We start from the raw sequence: 20,922 nt of genomic DNA on the forward strand, positions 1-20,922 counted from the left end.
CACTTGGTACCCAGGCAAACCCAGCATGACCTACGTGGGGCCAACTTTGGTAAACCCATCCATGTGGTCAGTTTGCATGGGGCCTTATGGAACCCTTGGACAGTCCCATAAAGGGTCCATTTTTCTGCCCATTTATTACATCCGTAGACTCCACATTCAAATGTTGGCTGGGCTATGTGCTTAATTGACAGCATAATTGGCCTATGTATCTTTCATCACACCTGAATTTCCCCAAATTTTCTGATTGAGTGCTCCTTGTCACAATGGATCAATAATTTAAACTGCTAAGCTCATTACACCAATAACTTCCATGGCTCATGTTCTCAGCTGCACACAACTCGCAACACAATACTAGATTCAGTGCCAACTAACGTTCCAAAACAGATACAGATAGCAGATGCACATGCAGTTCTGTTTATACTATATTGAGCATTCACACAGTACCCTCAATCCCCTCACAGACATGGGCTGATGATGGCATTTAAGTAATGCTGAGCCTCGCTGCTGTGCAGACGCAGAAAGCGTAATTGGAGACTGATAGGACTTTCACCCATAGAGTGTGCTCTACCCTTTTCATTACGCAAGTTATACATACAGTGTTTAGGCATTTTACTTGATTTTACCACTGATCACAGGTCTTCTCAGATCCTCTCTGGTAATACACATAATGATAACCAGACTGAAGACCTAAGAGAATGGGGCCAGACTTGACTGACGATGAAAAAACTTGGACCCTAACCTGTACAGGTTGCGGATCGGGTCCTGGGGTCCACGAAGACCCATCAAGACTTCTATATCAATGGATCGTCATTATTTTTATTAATACCACACTACAGGTCCATAGCATTGCCATCCTCTTTCTATTTTATCAGACACATAAAACAGTTTTTGTTTGCTTGTTTGGCCACGGTTAACATGTGGCGGTGTGTATGCTGATGCGTGTATGATGGTAGATGGTGATGTATGACTGCTTTTTGGGACTCTAATTTACTACAGCTACCATTCAACACAAATGCTCCTTTCATCTGAAACAGAAACTCTGTGATCATATTGCAAAAAAAAAAACCCACATCTGTATAAATTCATTTGCTACTGGCCGTTAAGCAGTGTGTGTGAATGAATCAGCATCACACTTGAACGCGGACCCCTTCTTTTTCCCCAAGTTCTTTTCACAGATTCAATCGATAAAGAAGCTTTTATCTGGGGAGGTTATCACTCCTTTAATAGACCATGTGAATATTGTATGTAGTTAGTGTTTTCAGATGTTGCTTAGGTTTAAGCCAGCTGACTACGAAGCTACACCACAATAAATGCGGAATAATGCAATGTCAATATTCTATAGTGGTGTCTCCTTCCTCTTTGATATTTTCTGCCATGATTTTGATTTTTTTTTACAAAACTCTATACAACTGCGAATTTAGAGATGCTCAAAATAAATTTCTCTACAGTGAAATCTAATGTAAATTCTGCCCCTGTCAATGCCAGTACATGTCTTGGCACATTTGGTGTCTTAAGTAAGCTCTGGGTTGATAAACTGGGTAGAAAACCTGATCAGTGAGCTTCACAATGATTCATATAGCCATATTTTTTAAAGTTCTTTTTTAGAAACCCTGTAACGCACATCCTTAGTTTCACATAGTGTTAAATATATGGCAGACTGCAAACACAGCTTCAAAACAGCTCCAAAGTGTAGCCAGTCTTCAAAAAACAGCAGTAACACACCAAACAAATTGTAGCCAGTGGGCCAAAATTATTTCATACAAGAGATGAATTTTAGATCTGATTAGACATTTACTGCAACTCCATATGGGAATGTAGCATTGGGTATTTAATGTACCCAGTCATATAAGCCACAAAAGCAGCTTGTGCAACTGCGTCCAGCTCAAATAAACACAAGCGCATAACAGTGCATGGCAAGAAAGATTATATTTTTTTTCTTTTTTTTTAAGCCATAAAGAATCCCAATATGTTGAGTTATTTATCACAAATTACAGTTTATGACGGCCTAATTCATCTTCCATCTGTATTGGATTTTCTCTCAGATTAAAGAAGTGATTTTATTTTAAATGAGGATCAGAAAAAAAACATGAATAAAGACTATTCAAATCATTACTGATTTAATAATCAGGGTATTGTGTCTAAGGCTAGGTTGAATTTTGACAGGGTCCTCTCTTCTCAGTTAAGAGTGATATTAAACATTAGTAACAATGGAGTCTGATTCTATCCTGTTGTTCTCACTCTGTTGTCTACGTGGCATATCCTGGCCACTGCTTTGTTGTTATTCTGACCTCACTTTCTCCACTTTCACTCACTCGTCCTGAAAATCATAACGAAAGATAAACTTTGTTCGAAAGCATCATGAAGCCATTGAATACTCATATCGCACCACTATCACACCTGTTAGTGTTCGATTGGTATCATGCACATCGGGGCTGTCGACAGTTACCTGAAACAGCATACTAATTATGCAAATGAAGCGCCTGGACGGTGGGAATTGAAGAGGCTCTTTGTACTTGCCCTCTTGAGAGGAGAGATGGGCATAGGAGAAGGGGGGTTGGCTGGGCCAGAGGTAACAGAAGAGTAGAAAAGACCAGGCTTTACTGGTGCGAGAGAGACACTCACTATGACTTGTGTTCCAGTGAGGGAGCGCTGCTGGATCTCCTCACGTCCACTCCTCCCGACCAGGTCAGTACTGAAAACTTCAGGTTACAGGTTGAAGTATGTTTTATTAAATTTAGTTTTTAACTTTGAAATTCTTTGAGATCTTTGAAATTAAAAAAAAAAAAAAAGTTTTTCCTTAACGGCAGTTCTGCACAAAGTTTAACCTTTGAAACCTGGAATCACATCCCTTTTCTTGTGCTGCTTTCCGATGACTTTCCGAAGTATTTAAACCTTTGAACCCTGAGCACACTGGTGCGCTTTCTTTCCGAAACATTAGAAAGATTACAAATTGAAAGAAATTATTAGATGAAGAGGATTGTTTTTTAAAAAAAGTGAGGTTAATTGTCTAGGAAAAAAATGCTAGGGGAAAAAGGGGGGAAACTTCATTTATAATTATCACAATTGCATATTACAAAATAATTATTTTTAAGCACCTTTTCCGGCTCATTTCTGTGTTTGTTATTATTATTATTATTGTTGTTATTAATCATTTAATTTTACTTTTTTTCTTTATGATTTCTGAGATAATTTTTTGTATTTTTACTGATTTCTTGCTAATTTTGGGGTCATTTCTTCTTTCATTGCTCATTGCCTTCTTCCCGTGTTTTTGAAAGAAAGAAGAAGAAGGCCAGGTTTCGTAGGGTGAATTTCATGAAAACTCACATTGCTTGCTTTTTTCTGGTGAGCGGAGTCCAAGCAAAGCAACATCCCTCAGTGATTGTCAATCAAAAGAGTAGATTTTGGCAGATTCAAAAGAAAAAGATTTGAGATGAGATTGAGTGTCTTACAGTGATGTTTCTGGGCGTGATCAGCCATGCCCTGTGGGCAGAAAGGCACTAGAGCTTGCGCGGTGAGCCGAATTGTTTTATCATCCCTAAGCAAATACTGCTAACTGTGAAACATTTCCCCAAACATTTGTTTATACATCAGTTCACACTTGTCCTAACACAACTTCACAGCAGGTTGGTAACTTACTGCAAGTGCTCTGTCATGGAACGCAGTTGACAATGGAGCAATGTGAGAAAATGTATTGCAACTGCTTCCCTATCGAGTGTGATGGGACTGACTGTGGAAATATGCAAAGATTACAGTTTGAGATTTTTTGTTGCTTTTTTGTTGTTGCTGTTTGATAGAATGTTGTGCTTGAGCCAGTTGACTGAGACGTTTTGTGGTTGTCTGCCGTTGATACATTCCTGCGGGGAACCTTCTGCCATTACAGCTGTCAGTCTCGGGGTTGACAATGTCTTTATTTGTTTATCAGCGAGTAAACCCCTTTAGATGTCTAACACTTTATCCTGCTGCTCTCAACTGCTGAGACGAGCTCCTGGCACTCTCTCTCCGTCTATTGTGCGCTCTTTGCTATTCTGCCTCAGGCACTAGTTGGAAAGCGCCATGAACGGTATAAACCCAACAAGCTGCTTCTGTCGAGGGGGGGAGAAAAGAAAACAGTGAGAGAAAGAAGAAAGAAACAAAGGAAGAAAGGAAAGAAAAGAAAGGGAGAACAACAGAAGAGATTTGCAATGCCAATCCCCTGGGGGGGAAATGTTGGGTTTTACGTGTTGCAACTTGTTGGGTAACTGAAGGTTTTGTGTGAAGTGATTCTTGTGTCGTGGGAAGTGTAAGGTTTCAGTGTTGTCAACGTTCAAAGGAGAGGAGCTGATTTTTATCTGAGGACAGAGGCATGTTCCCTCTGTCCTCTGTCATCCTCCATCGCCTCCATCTCTGCTGCAACAGGAGCATTCACTTCACAGCAGGGGACGGAACAAGTGTACTTCTGTAACAGCACAGCTATTACTGTGGTCAGACTGACAGTGAGACACAGTAGGCTTCTTTTTTCAAAGGCTCAGTTCACCAAAATAACAAAAACCCCTTTCCCTCTTACTGATGCCTATCATACACTAGAAGACTTTAAAGTATTATCGATAGACTAAAGTCTGACACCCTCTTACTTTAAAGTTACTGTGTGACTATAAGGGCTGGGCGATAAAAGTATAATGATAACTTTCTCAATATAATTTTCTTAAATAGTAATATAATAAATGTTCGATAAATCCACTATATAATTAAACCATGCACCTTAAACGCCACTTACCACCCACGATTTACCTGAAGAAGAAGAGCAGCAGCAGCAGCCATAGAAGAAGAAGAAGACAACGAGACCAGGGTACCAATCCATCGGCCACCTTTTGCCGGCCACCAATGCGTACGGCAATGTTATAATGTTACAACAATTAACATGCATAAAGTTAGTATGATTGTTTTGACAATGGAAACATTGCAACTGTGATTGAATTTGCCAAATAACTTTAGCTACAGTATAGCTGCAAAGTTTACTCATCTAATGCTAAGGGTATGTCAGCAAGTTAAAGAGGTAGTTCAACCAAAAAGTGAAAATTCAGTCATTATCTACTCACCCTCATGCTGATGGACAGTCTGGTAAAGTTTTATAGTCCACAAAACACTGCTGCAGTTTCATGGGGAAAAAGCCATTGCATTCTTCTCCCAAACAATTAAAGCAAATGGTGACCAGGATTCAAATGTTAAGTCAAGTGTTCTGAAGCCGTGACATGGCAAGTTGTTTTTAAAAACGTCACTGGTGTGTCATGTAGCCTGTAGCTCCTCGGTAGGAGCTGCATTCGCACACACTTGCGAACAAAAGCTTTCGGTATCTGCACGCCAGTATTTACATGCAAGAGACCTCTGGAGCTTGCAGCAAGTCCCTTTGGACTGAGTTTTATGACTACTAAGGATCAAATGATCAAAGTATGCTCGGCAAGATCAAGCATGCAACAACTGAGGTAAAACTCTCATGATTTTAATCCGACATTGGTTAATTGTGACAGTGAAATAGCTTGAAAGGTCGCTTGGTATAAGACCGGTCTGAAGATTTCCCAGAAGTTGATTACAATGTTCTTGTACACAGATGTGTTGGATCAAAATCTCCTCACTCTCAAAAAGAAAAAGAATCCTGCACTCTCACTTGCAATCACTTGCACTTTTATTACCTGTCGGACCTTTATTAGATCAAATCCATGTTTATTTAAATACAGGTTGATCAGTTTTTAATTATTATTTTTTAAGTTGTTGTTTAGTGTCTACTGTTAAACCCAAATTTGACAGTGATTAGCACAGAAATGTGTCACATTGTATTTGTTGCCATTGCAGTGTACACAGTGGTTTTTGTCTTGTGCACTTTCACTTGTCACATCATTATGTTGATGGCTGATTGACAAAGATCACACCCCTTTTATTACCCAACAATGCCTGATTCCTCTAACACACTGATATGCACTGGAAGCAAAACATAGTCTCACCTGTTCAGGCGGTTTATTCTCTTCTGGAGGTAAACTCACCACTAGTTACTCTCTTATTGTATATATTTAACATGAGAACATTGTTGCAGGAGTCTAATAGTAGTTCTGGTCACTTTGCTCTGCTTCATTTAGCTCAACAGCTGCTCTGAAGTCTGCTTTATTGTGATTTCTTAGCGGCATGTGGCAAGTGCCTATAAAAGACGAACAACACCATAGGTGGTCGGAAAACTGGCCTCAATCAGATAACCTCGAAAGAAGGCGACGCTATTCAAATCATGCAACACACACACACACACACACACACACACACACACACACACACACTCCATACATATATACATACATATGTACACAGGGTCAGGTTCCACATGGGTGCAGTCAGCTGCACACAGGCTAAGTGTGTGCTTAAGTAGATGAGACTGATGTGGAGAGAAGCCATAACCTTGACTGTTTCCTATTGTTCTTACCAAATGTGAGGCATTGTTTAAAAAAAAAAAAAAAAGCCTTTGTGCTTGTAAAACACACACACCTTGACGCATTCCTTGCTGTCAGCGGCCCTGTGGGTCGCTGAGATTCAATGCATACCTCTGCATAGGGTGACACACAAACACACACGCACACAGTCTGTGCAGAGGCGTGTGAAAGCCACCTGTGGCAGCTCTACAGTCCAGCCCTCTGTGGAACGTGGAGGGGAGACCCAGGAATAACTCGCCGTGGGACAAAACTCTGTGTGTCGCCACTGCCAGCCTGACCCTCCCCCCTCCCCTCGTAACACAATCAACCCCTCGCTGATACCGACGTGGGCTGCTGCACTGTTGGTTAAACACTTTCTCACCTCTCCGTCTTCATCCCTCCATCCTCATTCCCTCGTAATGCTCTGCTAAAAAAAACCAAAAAAACACAGCACCTGAAAATAGCAATCAGACTGGATTAGGCTGATATGGATCCTTGTGGGTGTGCTGATAGCTGATATTTTTTTTCCACTGGTTACCACAGATGAAATGTATCATTGTGTTGGAAACCGCATTTAGATTGTGAGACGGATATTTTTTGTCAGGGACATTTCAATTTTGGACCTGAAAACAAGATTTTGGCCCAAACTCAGACACATATCCGCACACACATAACTGAGTGCGATATCGCGTTCAAAGTCAGCAGTAGTCAAGCAGGTGGCATCAAATGAGTCTGAGTGCTGTTGTTCCTCCCGGCTTGCAGCTGTATTTAATGTGCTAGGAGGCTTTTTAGTTTCCATCAGCTGTGTGAAATGGTTTTATTATGATTCAGAGTCTAAATACACACACACACACACACACACATACACACACAGGTATAAATACACAAGCATCCGTGCATGTTTAGAACCCTGGCAGACAGGTGGCTTTGTGTTGAAATGCAGTAACAGTATTATGTATTTGGCAGATTGTTGGTTGTCGGAGAGCACTGTGCCAAACTCCATAAAGATGTTTCATTAATGCGTCTGTCCTTATTGGTAAAGGTGCACACACAGCTGGCTTCTTCTAACAGAAAGCACCATGCAGGAAGTAACCAGCAGTGGGTGTAAAAGTTGATTAAAACAGTAAAGTGCATCCACTTCATCTAGATGGTTAATTAGGATTTTTGGCTAGCAATTCAGTGTCATTGTTTTGAGACATTTTAGTTGAATAATGTGGTGCTATGATAATACTGCTGTGTTTAGCAATATTCATTGTCTTAATTACTTTGCCAATTTTCAACCAGCTGTGTAATATAATAATGTGCGTAGTAACTGTGGTAAACTTCTCTCTATGTCTTCAGATTTTACATCTGACATCTTTGTAAACCTGAGGGTTGAGTTTAGCAGCAGTAGAAATGTCACTTGCAGCACTACTTATACGGATTTTGGTCCAGAACAGTGCTGCTAGAGGGCAGTACCAAAATATGTAAGAATATTGTTGTATCATTATTGAAGGCAGCCTATAGACTTTTTGACTACAAGAAGTGCTATGGAGCAATGTTTTGATAAGTGGGAGTTTTCTTTTTGTGTATGTAGGCTTGTCTTGGTAATTAAGTTAAAGACCAAGCTTACAACATATGAACGTGACCTCGATCATTTTGCTGACCTTGATTTGGTGTTCAGGCCATAGGTTTTTTTGTTTAGATAAAAATGTCACCAACATTTTAAACAACATGATGTGAAAAATATACAGCTGAGTTTTCCCAGCTGTAATAGTACAGCAGTGATTATCCCCCTTTTAGCCCCTCCACTTATGCCTATTTGTGTCCTAATAAAAACAAAACAACACTTTAAAGATGATACAGTGTAGCTTACCGGTAGCCTGTAGCTGCACTTTTGGAGATGGAGAGGCACAGTCTTGATGGTTATTTGCTAAAAAGTGAGTCGATTGTAGTTTTAACCTCTAACAACTTCATCCCCAACTCTGTAAATCCACCAGCAAACTCCCAGGCCATCCATCCCTGGATATGAGTTTAGCACACCAGCACGATTATGGTGGCAACTTCGCTAAACTTTCTATTAGTCGCAAGAAGCATCACTTGAAATTTTGTTTTAAGTCTCCAACGGAATTATTTTGGGCCACTTCTATATAGGTACTAAAATATTATATGCACTCTCTTGACTGTATTAGCAGGTGTTATTAAGTATAACAGTAACAATTGAACAATTGAAAGTTTATTGCTCTCTGAAAGGGTGTACTTGCATTATTATGCCATTATCATTATACCAGTGGCATAAAACGCTCTCAAAATGACAGAAATATTGTTTATCGCAATTATTGCTGGGACAATATATTGTCCAATACAAGTAGTTCTGCCTGTCTATACGTTAATGAGCATGTAGGTGATGTAATTCCTGCTGTTTCATGCTATTTTACTGATTGACAGTTTGTGGCAGTAAAATGCCAAGAGAAATAGCATTGTCCAAATGCCTAAGAAGAATGATGCTAGTTAGCAAACATGGATGTAAACAAGGCAGGTTTCAGTCCGTGTAAACAAACAGCTTTGCATTTGAGGAAGGAAATGGACTAAGAACATTTGTTAGGTCTCCAGGAGACACACAATGTGGTTTGGTAAGAAACAAAGAAAGTAAACACAACAGTTTACTAACAAGAAAACTCTGTACCTTTAATTCTAAGAAGGTTTTCATTGCAGAAGAACAATAGGTTAATTGTGTTAAGCTATCATCCACAAATACAATCAAAGTGCATTAACTTGTGTTACTTGCTTGTGGTTTACTCTGAATTTCTTTTGTGTTTAGATTCATTGATTCATTACACACACACACACACACACACACACACACACACACACACACACACACACACGCATATATACATCACTGAGGTTTGGAGCCTTGGACCCTGGCAGACAGGTGGCTTTGTTCGGAAACACAGTATGCAGGCTGGGAGAGCTGGGTGAAGTGGAGGGGGGGCTCTAATCATTATTATGCTTTCCGCAGAACGGTGGCGCTCCGCATTTTTTTGCCGTGTTCCCGAGTTGGTCGGCACATTCCGCTGGCATTGTTATCCGGCCTGTTTCCTGCGGCCGGCGGCTTTTGTCAGCCTCTCCCCCATTGTCCCGGCTTCCTTTGTTCCCCGGCTCCAACAATGGCTTTTTTTCTGCCTCTTAATATATATGTGCACTTTTTGCCCTTGTGTGTTCTGTTTGTTTTGTTCTGCTGTCTGCTGTGTTTTTCTTTCCTCCCGCTGCAGAGCTGGGAAATAACACACATACACACAAACATACACGCACCAGCCCGAGTTGATATGTTCAAGTTCACTGTGGTTCAAACCTCCCTCACTCAACCTGTCCTCTCTTCCTTTCTCTCCCTTTCTCCCTCACCGAGGCGTTGTCTGTCTCCCTCCCCTACAGCCTCCTATTATTCACTGTCACACACAAACACACACACACACACACACACACACACACACACACACACACACTTACTTAGACAATAAGCCTGGCTGTGACTTTAGGTGGTGGTAACACAACCACCACCTAACCTTTGACCTTGACTTCAGCAGTGACCTAAAACAGCGGTTCTCAATCAATCTTTGTCATGAAATAGACCTTGAGACACACATCAGACACCAGAGATGCCTTGTGAAGAGGTTTTTGGGACTTCTTTTTTTACAAACTGATCTGCATCACTTCAACATTGGGTTGCACTGTGAGGAGAAGACAGTGGTGACAATGAAATCCATCATTAGAATAACCAGTCTCATACATTTGGTAATTGGGATGATGAGCAGCACTAAATTACAAAATAAGCTTATTTTAAAAAAAGCTTAAATTAAAAATGTCTTTATTTCTAATTTCTGCTGTTTCATACATACATTTTTATCCTGTTTAGTAAGAATAAAAGTCCTGCTATGTCTACAGGCTGTCTTCATGAATTCAGTAACATACATTTTCACAGAACTGAATTCATCACTACATTAATAGAGCAATTGATACTCACCAACTCTGCGGCTTTTTTTTCTTTTGTAACTGAAACACCTGTTTTACTCACTAATACATTCAAATAGGTTACTCCAGCCACCTCAGTGTTTTTATAAAAAAAAATTACCTGGCCTTTATAATGGAGCAGCCTTTTCTTAGGGCAATCGTGTTGGCCCAGCACAGTCTCATAGAAATGAATGAAATGAACAGGATCTCTTGACAATGCATTATGTGCTGGTGGGCTTAAACTGTGATAAAATATCAAAAAAAGTATATAGTAAATTGCAAAGGGTGAATGATAAAGTTCACCTCTGACCTTTCCCTCTTGCGTTACCATGAGGCTTGACATTTGTGGTTCAGAGTGAAATGTGACAGTTATTGGATGGACTATAATGACATTAACTACAGATATTCATGGTCCCAAGAACATAAATTCTAATGACCTGATGATACCCCGAATTTTCCCCCAGTACCGCCAGCAAAGTATTCTGTGAAAATATGTCAACACCTGCTCGACTGGTGAACTCTAGTAGACACTCATGGTCCCTAGAGGATCGATTTTATTAATTTTGATGCCCTGTCCTTTCATATTTAGCCCCATTATCAGGACAGCGTTTGTCCAATAGTTTGACCAAATACCTGCAAAATGAATGGCATTCCCTCCAGCCTCAGCCGTAATTTGTGTTTAGTGCTAATCAGCAAATGTTAGCATAGCTGTAGACTCTTAGTCTTGTCCACGGAGTCAACCAGCTCTTCTTCAAAAGTTGTTTTAACTTGCTCTTCCTGCAGAGTTTTCTCTTCTCACATAACTAGGTGAAAAAGACAGAAACAGAAATGAACACCTGCAGGAATGACTTGACATTATTATTTGTCAATGTTATAAATTATTAAATTAATAGTACTTGAACTCTGCTCTTTGCTGTAATTATATCAAGTACCAAATGAAAATTGACATGGCAAATGGCCAAACCTCACCACACCCAAATGACACATTTTTGTCTGTTGTGTTTGTCTTTCAACAGGATGGTTGAGCCCAGCCCTCCAGCACTGCACCTCCTCTCTGGCGGGGATGTCAGCATGGCGTGTGTTGGTGTCAAAGTAGAACAGGAGGAATCCGGCGGAGGGGGTGGTGTCATTACCAATGCTGAACCTCCTAAGACGTCTCCCTCATGTGATTGGTCAGGGAATCATCCACTGGAGGCCCGCCAGTTGACCCCACCGCTCTCCCGCTCCCCTTCGGTAAGGATATTAAGGAAGGCATGCACGGAGTGAGAAAGGTTGAAGACAGGCATTTTAGTAAATGTAGGCAATGTCAGAGATTGATTTGTCAAAGTAAAATGTGCTTTGCCTTATCCTGCTCTGATGCCTTGTTAGTTGATGGTCTTTTTCTTTGCTTTGACAGGAGGGCTCTCCAGGTAAGGAGCTGCCTCATAGGCAAAGCCCTATGGGACTGAAGGAGGCCAGGACACATGATAGACCAGAAGGACAATCCAACTTCAAAGAAGGTCTGTCGTCTCTCTTTAATGACTTGCACTTTGGTGCATTATGGAACTGAAAAAGTATCCTCTGTATATGAAGTTGAAGGCATATGTTATTTAGAAGAACCAGGGTTGTGAAGACTGAGTGTTAATTAGGGTAGAATGTAAGCAGCTTGACATTCTTTGTTTTGGAAGAAATACCATGATAACTGTAAGATGGACTGCCATGCAATTTGCAACAGATGTCCACAGTCCTAATACCTGGCTAAATACCTTACCTTTTACCTTAATTCACCTGCAAAACTTCAGCTGGACTTTGTGTGAAGTGCATCTTACCATGTTGACTTTAGCATTTAGCACAAAGCACCGCTGTGCTTAAGTACAAACTCGAAAAACCCCCTAGCATGGCTGCAGACTCTGTTATGATAATGCTATGCACGCAGCAGTGTTAGTTTCTTTAACGGAAACTATGACTAAATACTTTCACCAAAGTCAAGTCCCTTTTTTCTAAGAGGAAGTGATGACAAGATGGCACCAAGGCCATAACACTATCTATAACTAAATCAACGTGTAATATTGTTAACAAAAAAACATACTGAAATTAACAAAAGATAGAGACAAATATTTTTGATAGTTTGTAGTTATAGAGTAGTCTCCTCTGCTATGCGCCCCATACACTAACAGCACATACTGAGCAGTCAGGAGGACTCTGGGTTACCTACGTAAGTTTAAGTTAATGAAAACAAGCGCAAGAGATTTGGCCTGTACAGCTACAGTTGTGAATACAGTATTAGGCCAGAGGGCAGTTGTAAAATGGTGTTGGTTCAAAATGAATATGCAGATGAAGGCATGCTCCACAACTGGATGTATTCCTCAAATTGATACCAGACTACTAGACACTTTCTCCAAATCTGCATTCAGCCTGTGTTTTATTAGCAGATAATAATAAAATAAAATCTTATGTGAACCAAGTTTGACTAATATGAGAAATTAGTGGTTTAGGCAGGGCTAGACTGACTGAAAAGATTAATAAAATCTGATGATTAATAGTTATCTTTGACTAAGACAAGACTAATTTGACTTTTAGTCAACTATAAAACAGGATGAGGTTGACTAAATGTGATTAAAAAAAACTAACAAGGACAGTTAACACAGGACTAAGACTGAATAAAGAAAGGTTTGATAAATTTAATACTACACCGCAGTAATTGGTGCGATCTGACAACGCTGCAACAGTGTTACAAAAAGGCCTGATGGCACAAGAAACTCAATGGTCAGGTAATCAGATACATTGTAAACATCATAACCAGTGAAAAGATGAAAATGAGATCCAGGTTACAAAAAACAATTCTGTTTCAATACTTATTTTCAATACTTATACTTACACTGTTCTAAGTCACTGTGTATTCAGTATTCTGAGGGAATAAATGTTTTTTAGTCAGTTTCTGTTAAATTAGGTGCAGCAGTGTATGTGTCTGTTACAGTCCATTGATCTCAGGATTTAATCAGTAAGGACACTAACACTGGAGGACGCCAAAGTTGGACATTTTACCCACTCCGCACATCGTTTTTTTTTAACATTTAAAATGCAAATCAGATCAATGATAACAGCAGTTGATTCGTCTTTTTATGATTTAGAACATGTTCCTACAGCACTCAGTAGCATGAGAGGCCCTGAACTGACTTGTATTTGGATCTTCACTTAATTCACCTCAGCAAGAACTCACCATTCACCAAGCATTGGTATTGGTGTAGCTTCATAGTCTGTCTCCTTTTTTGCACCTCAGTTTTATTTCTTTCTATGGGAGTCTTTCTCTCCTACTCAAATATACACACATCCATACAATTTTCTCACCAACCAGACTTCGACGACTCCATATTTTATGTGTTTAAGTGCACTACATTCAGCTGCTATTCAGTGTTAAACAATGCAGTCTGCTGAAAATCAATGCGTAGAAGTGACAGTTTGTCTAGCGGAGCGAGGGTGTTGTTTTGGTTCCTGAATGGGCTCGGGGGGAACGGGGTGCTTTTTTTTTTTTTTTTTGTCTGATTTTGTTCAATCCCTCACATGTGGAGTGAAAGGCTGCTCTGCCGAGCCGCTCCCGAGACTCTCCCTGCCCTCGAGTCTTTCACCAGCCTGCACTCCTCGCCTTAAATTTTTCTCAAATTCTCTCCACTAGCTGACCTTGGATTGTTCTCTGTCCAAATATCGATCCACTCAAACACTCAAAACTTCTCCCAGAGGCACAAACAACCTCTGCCCCACGCCACCTCAAATGTCTTCTTCAATCAATGCCATTAGGAAGGCAGAAGAGAGGCTGAAAAAGTAGTTTGGTGTCAGATAGATTTTATTTGACAGAATATATTTTTCACGCCATCTAGTGCAGCCCATTGCAGCTCAGCTGAGTACCTGTTGTGTCCTGTTAACAGTAATGCCTACCATTGAGAAGCTGCTGAATGCTGACTGGAAGGAGAAACTTCTGGATAAAAGCACAGTGGGGGCAGGACAACTGAAAGGTCAGCTTTCAAACACTACTAACACCTTTATACCATTTATACACCACTTATAAACCATTATTTCCAACACATTACTAATTGAGTGTGCAAATATCTGCCATATTTTTTTCATTTGTAATGATTCTCATTTGCTTTGTTAACTGAAATGTAATGTAACACTTTTCAAAAGATACCAGGCAGCGTGCACTGATTTGATAGACTATTGCTTGGATCATTTCACTGTCAAAACTGTTTGTTTCAACAGTTTTGTTTAAAGCTCTGTATACAATGTGCAATTTTGGGGTTGTCCCAGACGAAAGATGACCATCGTGACAGAAACGTGGCGACATCTTTATTCATGGGCCTACGTCGCTTAGTGAGACAGGTTCAAGAATGACGGTTGTCACGATCTTGCGATCGAAGACGGCCAGGGATAAAATTCTGACAGTGTCAGAAATTCACGATGAGCATCTCGCTGTGTGACTGCTGTTACGACCCACGTCTACAAACCAACCAAGAGACATGCAGCATGAAATGACGCTCTGATTAGTGCGACACTGGCGCTGATGCTAGTAGGTGCTAATATTTACTTTGAGCTTTCGTTGCAAAATGACCAAATTGGCTCTTTTCCCCAGCCAAGACCGCGTCCACATTCTCCTCCTCCCCCTTTTCAGACTTTTGTTGACACATAAATGCCACTGTAGTGAGGGCTTGATTCATGTTTGTTTACATTTTTCCCTTGATGGATGACGCACGCCCAGAGCAAGTACACCAAGCTTCGGGATGGCAAATTTTGTTTGACGTCCAGCAGCAAACACACAGTAGCCCAACATAGAATGTAGGGCCATTATTTTTTTGCTGAACTTAACCCAGCAATATTTTTAATATTTGTCCAAACCTGGCCTGAACTGTCACATCCCGTCGGGCTCCGGTCAGTGTCCACACTTTTTAAAATTGTAAAACTCTAGAAACACACTTTACCACCAAACACTGATCATGACACAGTTTGTCCTGACATTCAGTGCAAAAGGAGTTTTTGGAGAAACCTGACCCTCTGACCTTTTCCAGGTACCCCAGAGGCTCTGGCAGAGAAGGAGCTCCAGTTGTTGATGATGATCAATCAGCTGAGCGGTCTGAGGGAGCAGCTACTGGGCGCCCACTCTGAGCAGAGGAACATGGCCGCCCTGCTGCTGGAGAAACAGCAGCAGCAGATGGAACTTGCTAGACAACAGCAGGAACAGGTACCAGTGACAGGTGTCCAATCAGAACACCAGAATCCATGCATCTACCATCGTACTCATCAAAACATTCAAATTTCTGCGTGGTCACTGTCTGTTATCTTGATCAAAACTAGAATGAACCTTTCTGACCAAACAGACCTGGATTCCCAGGAACTAAATCAGTAACTCAAAGTCCCCTCTGTGCTCTCTTGTTTGTGTTTTGACTGCATACGAAGAAGCATTGAGAACAGGCAAATTAGGCAGATGAAATTAAAAGCCATCTTTGTTTGAGATGTCATTTTTTGAACACGACGAGACAACAGCACATTGTGTTGTTCTTTGTAATTCACTGCTGCACGACTGTGTGATGTTTGAATGGATGGAGGAAATGTGCAGCGGTGGAGAGGGAGACAGAGACGCCAGAGAGGCGAGACACCTGTCGCCAAAGAGATAATCAGTTGATTTTATTTTAGGCCTTTTTTGTAAATGTGCGTTGTTTTTGTTTTTTTTTTTTATGCTTACACTTGTTCTCCTTATCTTACTAGCTGACTAGAAATAGAAACTCAGCAAAAAAATAATGACATTTAAAAGTCAGCAACATAAGAAGTAATTCTCATCACTTGTGCTGATATTTATTCTGGTGACTGCTGGTGGTTCTTAACATCTGAATGGTTTCACACACATGTCTGGAGACTTGTCTCACTGTAACCTGCACACTTGGCCTCTCTGTCCCACAGCACTCGTTAACGTTTTCCAACATGTTGAGCTGAATGCGCCCACATCAGGGACTATTTTCAAAAACAGCAGAAAGACCTCACACATAGTAAAAGTTCCTCAGTGTAAGCAGATGGTCCACTTTAAGTGCTGTAGCTTATTAGTCTGATTCAGGCAAACAAATACCCCTTTCCACCAAAATTAGCACAGGCACACAGGTTTATTAGATAGATAGATAGATAGATAGATAGATAGATAGATAGATATTATTGATCCCCACAAAAATGACTTGATACGGCAGCCCCATTCCCAATCAAGCACAACGACAGGAGACATCAAATTGTAGAACCTACACATCTACATCATCACATGTTAAAGCAATTAAAAGTATACCTAGTGTGTAAAGATAAAAAATGTGTTATATTCAATGTCGCTGGTGTGCAATGTGGCTTTTCTAAAATTACAAAAACTAATTGCCTATATAAATATGATCTAAATAGTATCTAAAATAGCATTCCTAAAAGTCTAAAATATAAAAATATAAAATTAAAAAGTACCTGTATTAATATTAAATATATGTACATGCACACATCTACCCAATAAACATTATTATATACATTACACACACACGCATATATATATACACACACACACACACACACATATATATATATATACATATATATATACACACATATATGTGTGTGTGTGTGTGTGTGTATGTATATATATATATATATATATATATATATACACACATATATATATATATATATATATATATATATACACACACATATATGTGTGTGTGTGTGTGTGTATGTATATATATATATATATATATACACACATACATATATATCCCTGCAGTTCAGCTGTGTGTACTAAACAGTCTAACAGCAGTTAGCAGGTCGGACTTCCTGCAGCGTTCAGCCCTGTTAAACCCGTGTTAACCTGTGAAAGCATGCTCGCTGGGTGGAACATTACTGAAAGCAAGGTATAATGTTAGCCAGGACCCAAAATGATGCGATTCTGAATTTGATCACATCATTGTGCATTGGCACTAAATACTAGGCCTGGCTGCACCGCACCCTTCCCGCCCCCTGACACTCGGCCAGTCACAGTCAACATTTACAACATTTACAACATGTGTCTCGCCCAGAGTGAATCTCCTTTCTTTTGATCCATTCTCACACAGTTTATCATGACTCATGTGCCTTTTGTTTTTACTTAGTAAGGGATGTGATGTGATTTGAAATGTAGCAAACTACGATACTCATACTCAAGTTTTTCAGGAAAGGTCTGTCTGTCCATTTAAAACTTAAATGACCAATTTAAGAAAAAAAAAAAAAACCAAAACGAAAAAAATGTTCAAGTACACAAAAATGACTTTGTAACAGCAACAAGAGTGAATTCAACTCTGCATACATGATGTACCGACTGACTTAAGGCCAATTTAATTAAGTACAGTGTTTTTCACTTTAACCCTTTGAAACCTGGATTGACATCAGTTTTCTTCTGCTGCATTCAGAACCGTTTTTAAAAGCATTAAAATTGTTTAAAACGGAGCAAATTGGTTTGATTTCTTTCAAAAATACTGATATAAAGGCAATGGGCAACTTGGCAAGAAATGTCCCAAAAATTGCAAGCAATTTGCAAAAGTTGACAAGACAATTATCTGAAAATTTGCTTAAAAAAAACAAGAGAGAAAGAGACTATTACTATTACTATTACTATTCTATTACTATTATCTACTATTCCATGTGGTTTTATTGATTAACATTTGTAATTAACTAATAGCGAATGCATCTTATTAACCACTGTTTATATTGTATTTATTTATTATTGTGTAATGTTCAAATGTTTATATTCATATACTATACGTACTGTGAATGTGTATGGATTTATTTGTGTTACATGGTATGCTTTGCCACATGCATATAAAGGAAAATTGTGATAAAATGTCCAGACAACTATATTTAAAATTATTTTGTTAAAACATAACATAATCATATTTATGATAAGATGAGATGAGATTTTTTTTTTAATTTCCTTGTGTTTATTATGTGTGTGTGTGTATATATATATATATATATATATATATATATATAAAATATATATATATAATATATATTTATATTTAATTCAGATAATTTTTTCTACCTTTTTGGGTCATTCTTGTTTAGTTGCCCATTGCCTTCTTTTCATGTTTTTGAGAGAAGTCATGCCAATTTGCTCTGTTTTTAAATGGTTAATTTTCTGTTAGTACAGAATACAGTTTGTATTATTTAAATATACAGTATGTAATAATGTAGGAAGGCATGCAGGCATTTCTTGATATATTTCAATTGTCATTTTATTCAGTATGAATGCAACATATATCAATTAGTTTGATTTTTGTTTCAATTTGTAGCTGCGATACAGGATAAGATTCATTCTGCAGAAAACTGCATTTGTTGGGGGTTCAGGCTGAATTCCTGACTGCAGCCCTGATCATGGTCACCTACACTGTGTGCACTTGTGTCTGTTTGCCACAAACATACGTGATGCTTGTTACAATGAACTTGTCTTTTGTCTCAGATCGCCAAGCAACAGCAGCAGCTGATCCAACAGCAGCACAAGATCAACCTGCTACAGCAGCAGATCCAGGTCAGCTCCCCTTATGACCTTCAGGTGTCCTCACAAACCACAGCCAGCAGCACTAGCATGGGATTGTGACTACGAATAACAAGTTCTCATCGCAGATCAGAAATCTGTGTTTCAGACAAATGAGGCAAGAACTTTTATGTCAAATGTACTTGTTCTGTCTTGTCCCAGCAGGTGAACATGCCCTATGTGATGATCCCTGCTTTCCACCCCAACACCCAGCCCCTCTCGGTCACCTCTGACCCCCAGATGACCTTGCCACTGCAACCGATCCCCTGCAAGCCAGGTCAGTCATGAAGCTAGCAGAGAGATTGTCATTCTGAGAAGTGTTCGGTTGGGACAAACTGGCACTAAAAAAACCATAAATCCATTGTTGGAAAAGTAAAATGAAAAATAAAAATTAATTTAAGAAATGTAAATTTGAATACATTGCCTATCAAAAATGTACAAACATTCTGAATTGTGCATTTTCTTTTGCCGTGTGGTTTCAAATAGCTTTGGATACCAAGCTCAAAGTGACTTTTTGTGCCATTGTGATTGAGTTTTGCCTTTTTAGTTCTGTCCAACAGAACTTTATTAACACTGTTAAAATACCTATTCAGAATCATAAATTATAAAAATTGCAATTCATTATGGGCTCAATGGTGTTCTGTATTACATTCTGTGTTCTATAGTCTGTCTTGAATTATCATAGTGATCTCTTGATAATCCTTCAAGGTTTCCATCCACCAGGCCTTTAGTGCTGGAAAAGGTTGGGGTTTTGTCAGTTCTTTCATAGCTTATTCTTGCATTGTCCGTTATTAAAAGAAGAATGGACACTCTGACAATGATGGTGTGCTTTCAAGGTCTAAAACTCAGTGCTAAAAAGTTGTCAACTGCATGAGTTGCCATCCATGCCGCAGCGTCTTTTCACTCAAGTGTTTTTGAAGAGAGACTTAAGCATATTTATGCACTTCAACTCAAGGCCTACTTTAAGGTAAATGGAAAGGCATCAGTGAGCCACAAATATGGACTTCAGTTGAACAATGCGGTTGATAGTAGCTTTCACACACTTATGCTTGTACAGTTCGCAGGCTATAGAGGGTACAGCTCGAAAACGGCAGCTTTGTGCAGTCTTGCTTTCACAAGTCTTAAAAGCTGTGATCGTGGGTGACCTTGTCTCCTCTATCTTTTCAAACCTAAAACACACAAGGCCAGTCTTTAAAACATTGTAGGCGGAATTTAAGGATAGCCATTCATTTGCTCTATTTTATTTCAGTAAATGTGTGTGTGTGTGTGTGTGTGTGTGTGTGTGTGTGTGTGTGTGTGTGTGTGTGTGTGTGTGCACGTGTGTGCGTGTGTGTGTGTGTGTGCGTGCATGTGTGTGTGCGTGTGTTTGCTTCAGAATGTTTTGACAGATGAATGTAATAAATTGTTCAAGGACTGTGTGGAAGAGGTCGGCTATGGCCAGCAGTCTGAGGTTGTGTTTTCTCTGAAGGTATAGACTGAATGCAGGGCCATGCCTTTTAATTTCATTTTGGTAGAGTCTTTCATTAGTTCCCACATTTGATTACATACAACTTCACTATAAACTGGACACTGCATTTTGGGGTATTCCCCTGAAGTCCGAAACTAATTTTAACTATGTTTTTAGTTATGTTGAGATGTATGGAAATTTGTTCTTGTTGCCGGGAGCGTTATATGCACCTGTTGTGTTGTAACCATGCCCAGAGGCCATGTGTATCTGGTGAGGCCAGGCTGGACCTGTTATTGGTACTAATGACACAATGCAGCAACATTAGGAGACATAAAGACATTTTCAGTTCAACTGTCAGCCAAGCCAGGTAGGAAGGTACAATCTCCAACTTTTTCAGGCTTGATTTTGATGCTGATGACTAGATTACAGGGCAGCATTTTGAATAATATAGAACTAAAGAATGAGAAATTGGAGTGATAATTGAGGGGATGTTGACAGCA

General features: G+C 39.6%; 1 protein-coding gene across 2 annotated transcripts in view; it reads left to right on the top strand.

The window, feature by feature from the left end:
* Positions 1-2,572: 2,572 nt before the first annotated feature.
* Positions 2,573-20,922, top strand: part of sox13 (SRY-box transcription factor 13) — a 37,879-nt gene continuing 19,529 nt past the window's right edge. The window contains exons 1-7 of one of the 2 annotated variants that reach the window (XM_042499500.2): positions 2,573-2,685; positions 11,435-11,651; positions 11,815-11,917; positions 14,321-14,407; positions 15,455-15,627; positions 18,901-18,969; positions 19,138-19,252. In XM_042499500.2, the coding sequence (XP_042355434.2) occupies positions 2,624-2,685; positions 11,435-11,651; positions 11,815-11,917; positions 14,321-14,407; positions 15,455-15,627; positions 18,901-18,969; positions 19,138-19,252 (826 nt within the window). In that variant the 5' untranslated portion in view covers positions 2,573-2,623. The remainder of the gene's footprint in view (positions 2,686-11,434; positions 11,652-11,814; positions 11,918-14,320; positions 14,408-15,454; positions 15,628-18,900; positions 18,970-19,137; positions 19,253-20,922) is intronic. The other variant, XM_088083996.1, reaches the window with a different exon arrangement.

This window comes from Plectropomus leopardus, chromosome 2 (assembly GCF_026936395.1).
Source record: "Plectropomus leopardus strain MGB_pleo_1.0 chromosome 2, ASM2693639v1, whole genome shotgun sequence".
Taxonomy (NCBI): Eukaryota; Metazoa; Chordata; class Actinopteri; order Perciformes; family Serranidae; genus Plectropomus; species Plectropomus leopardus.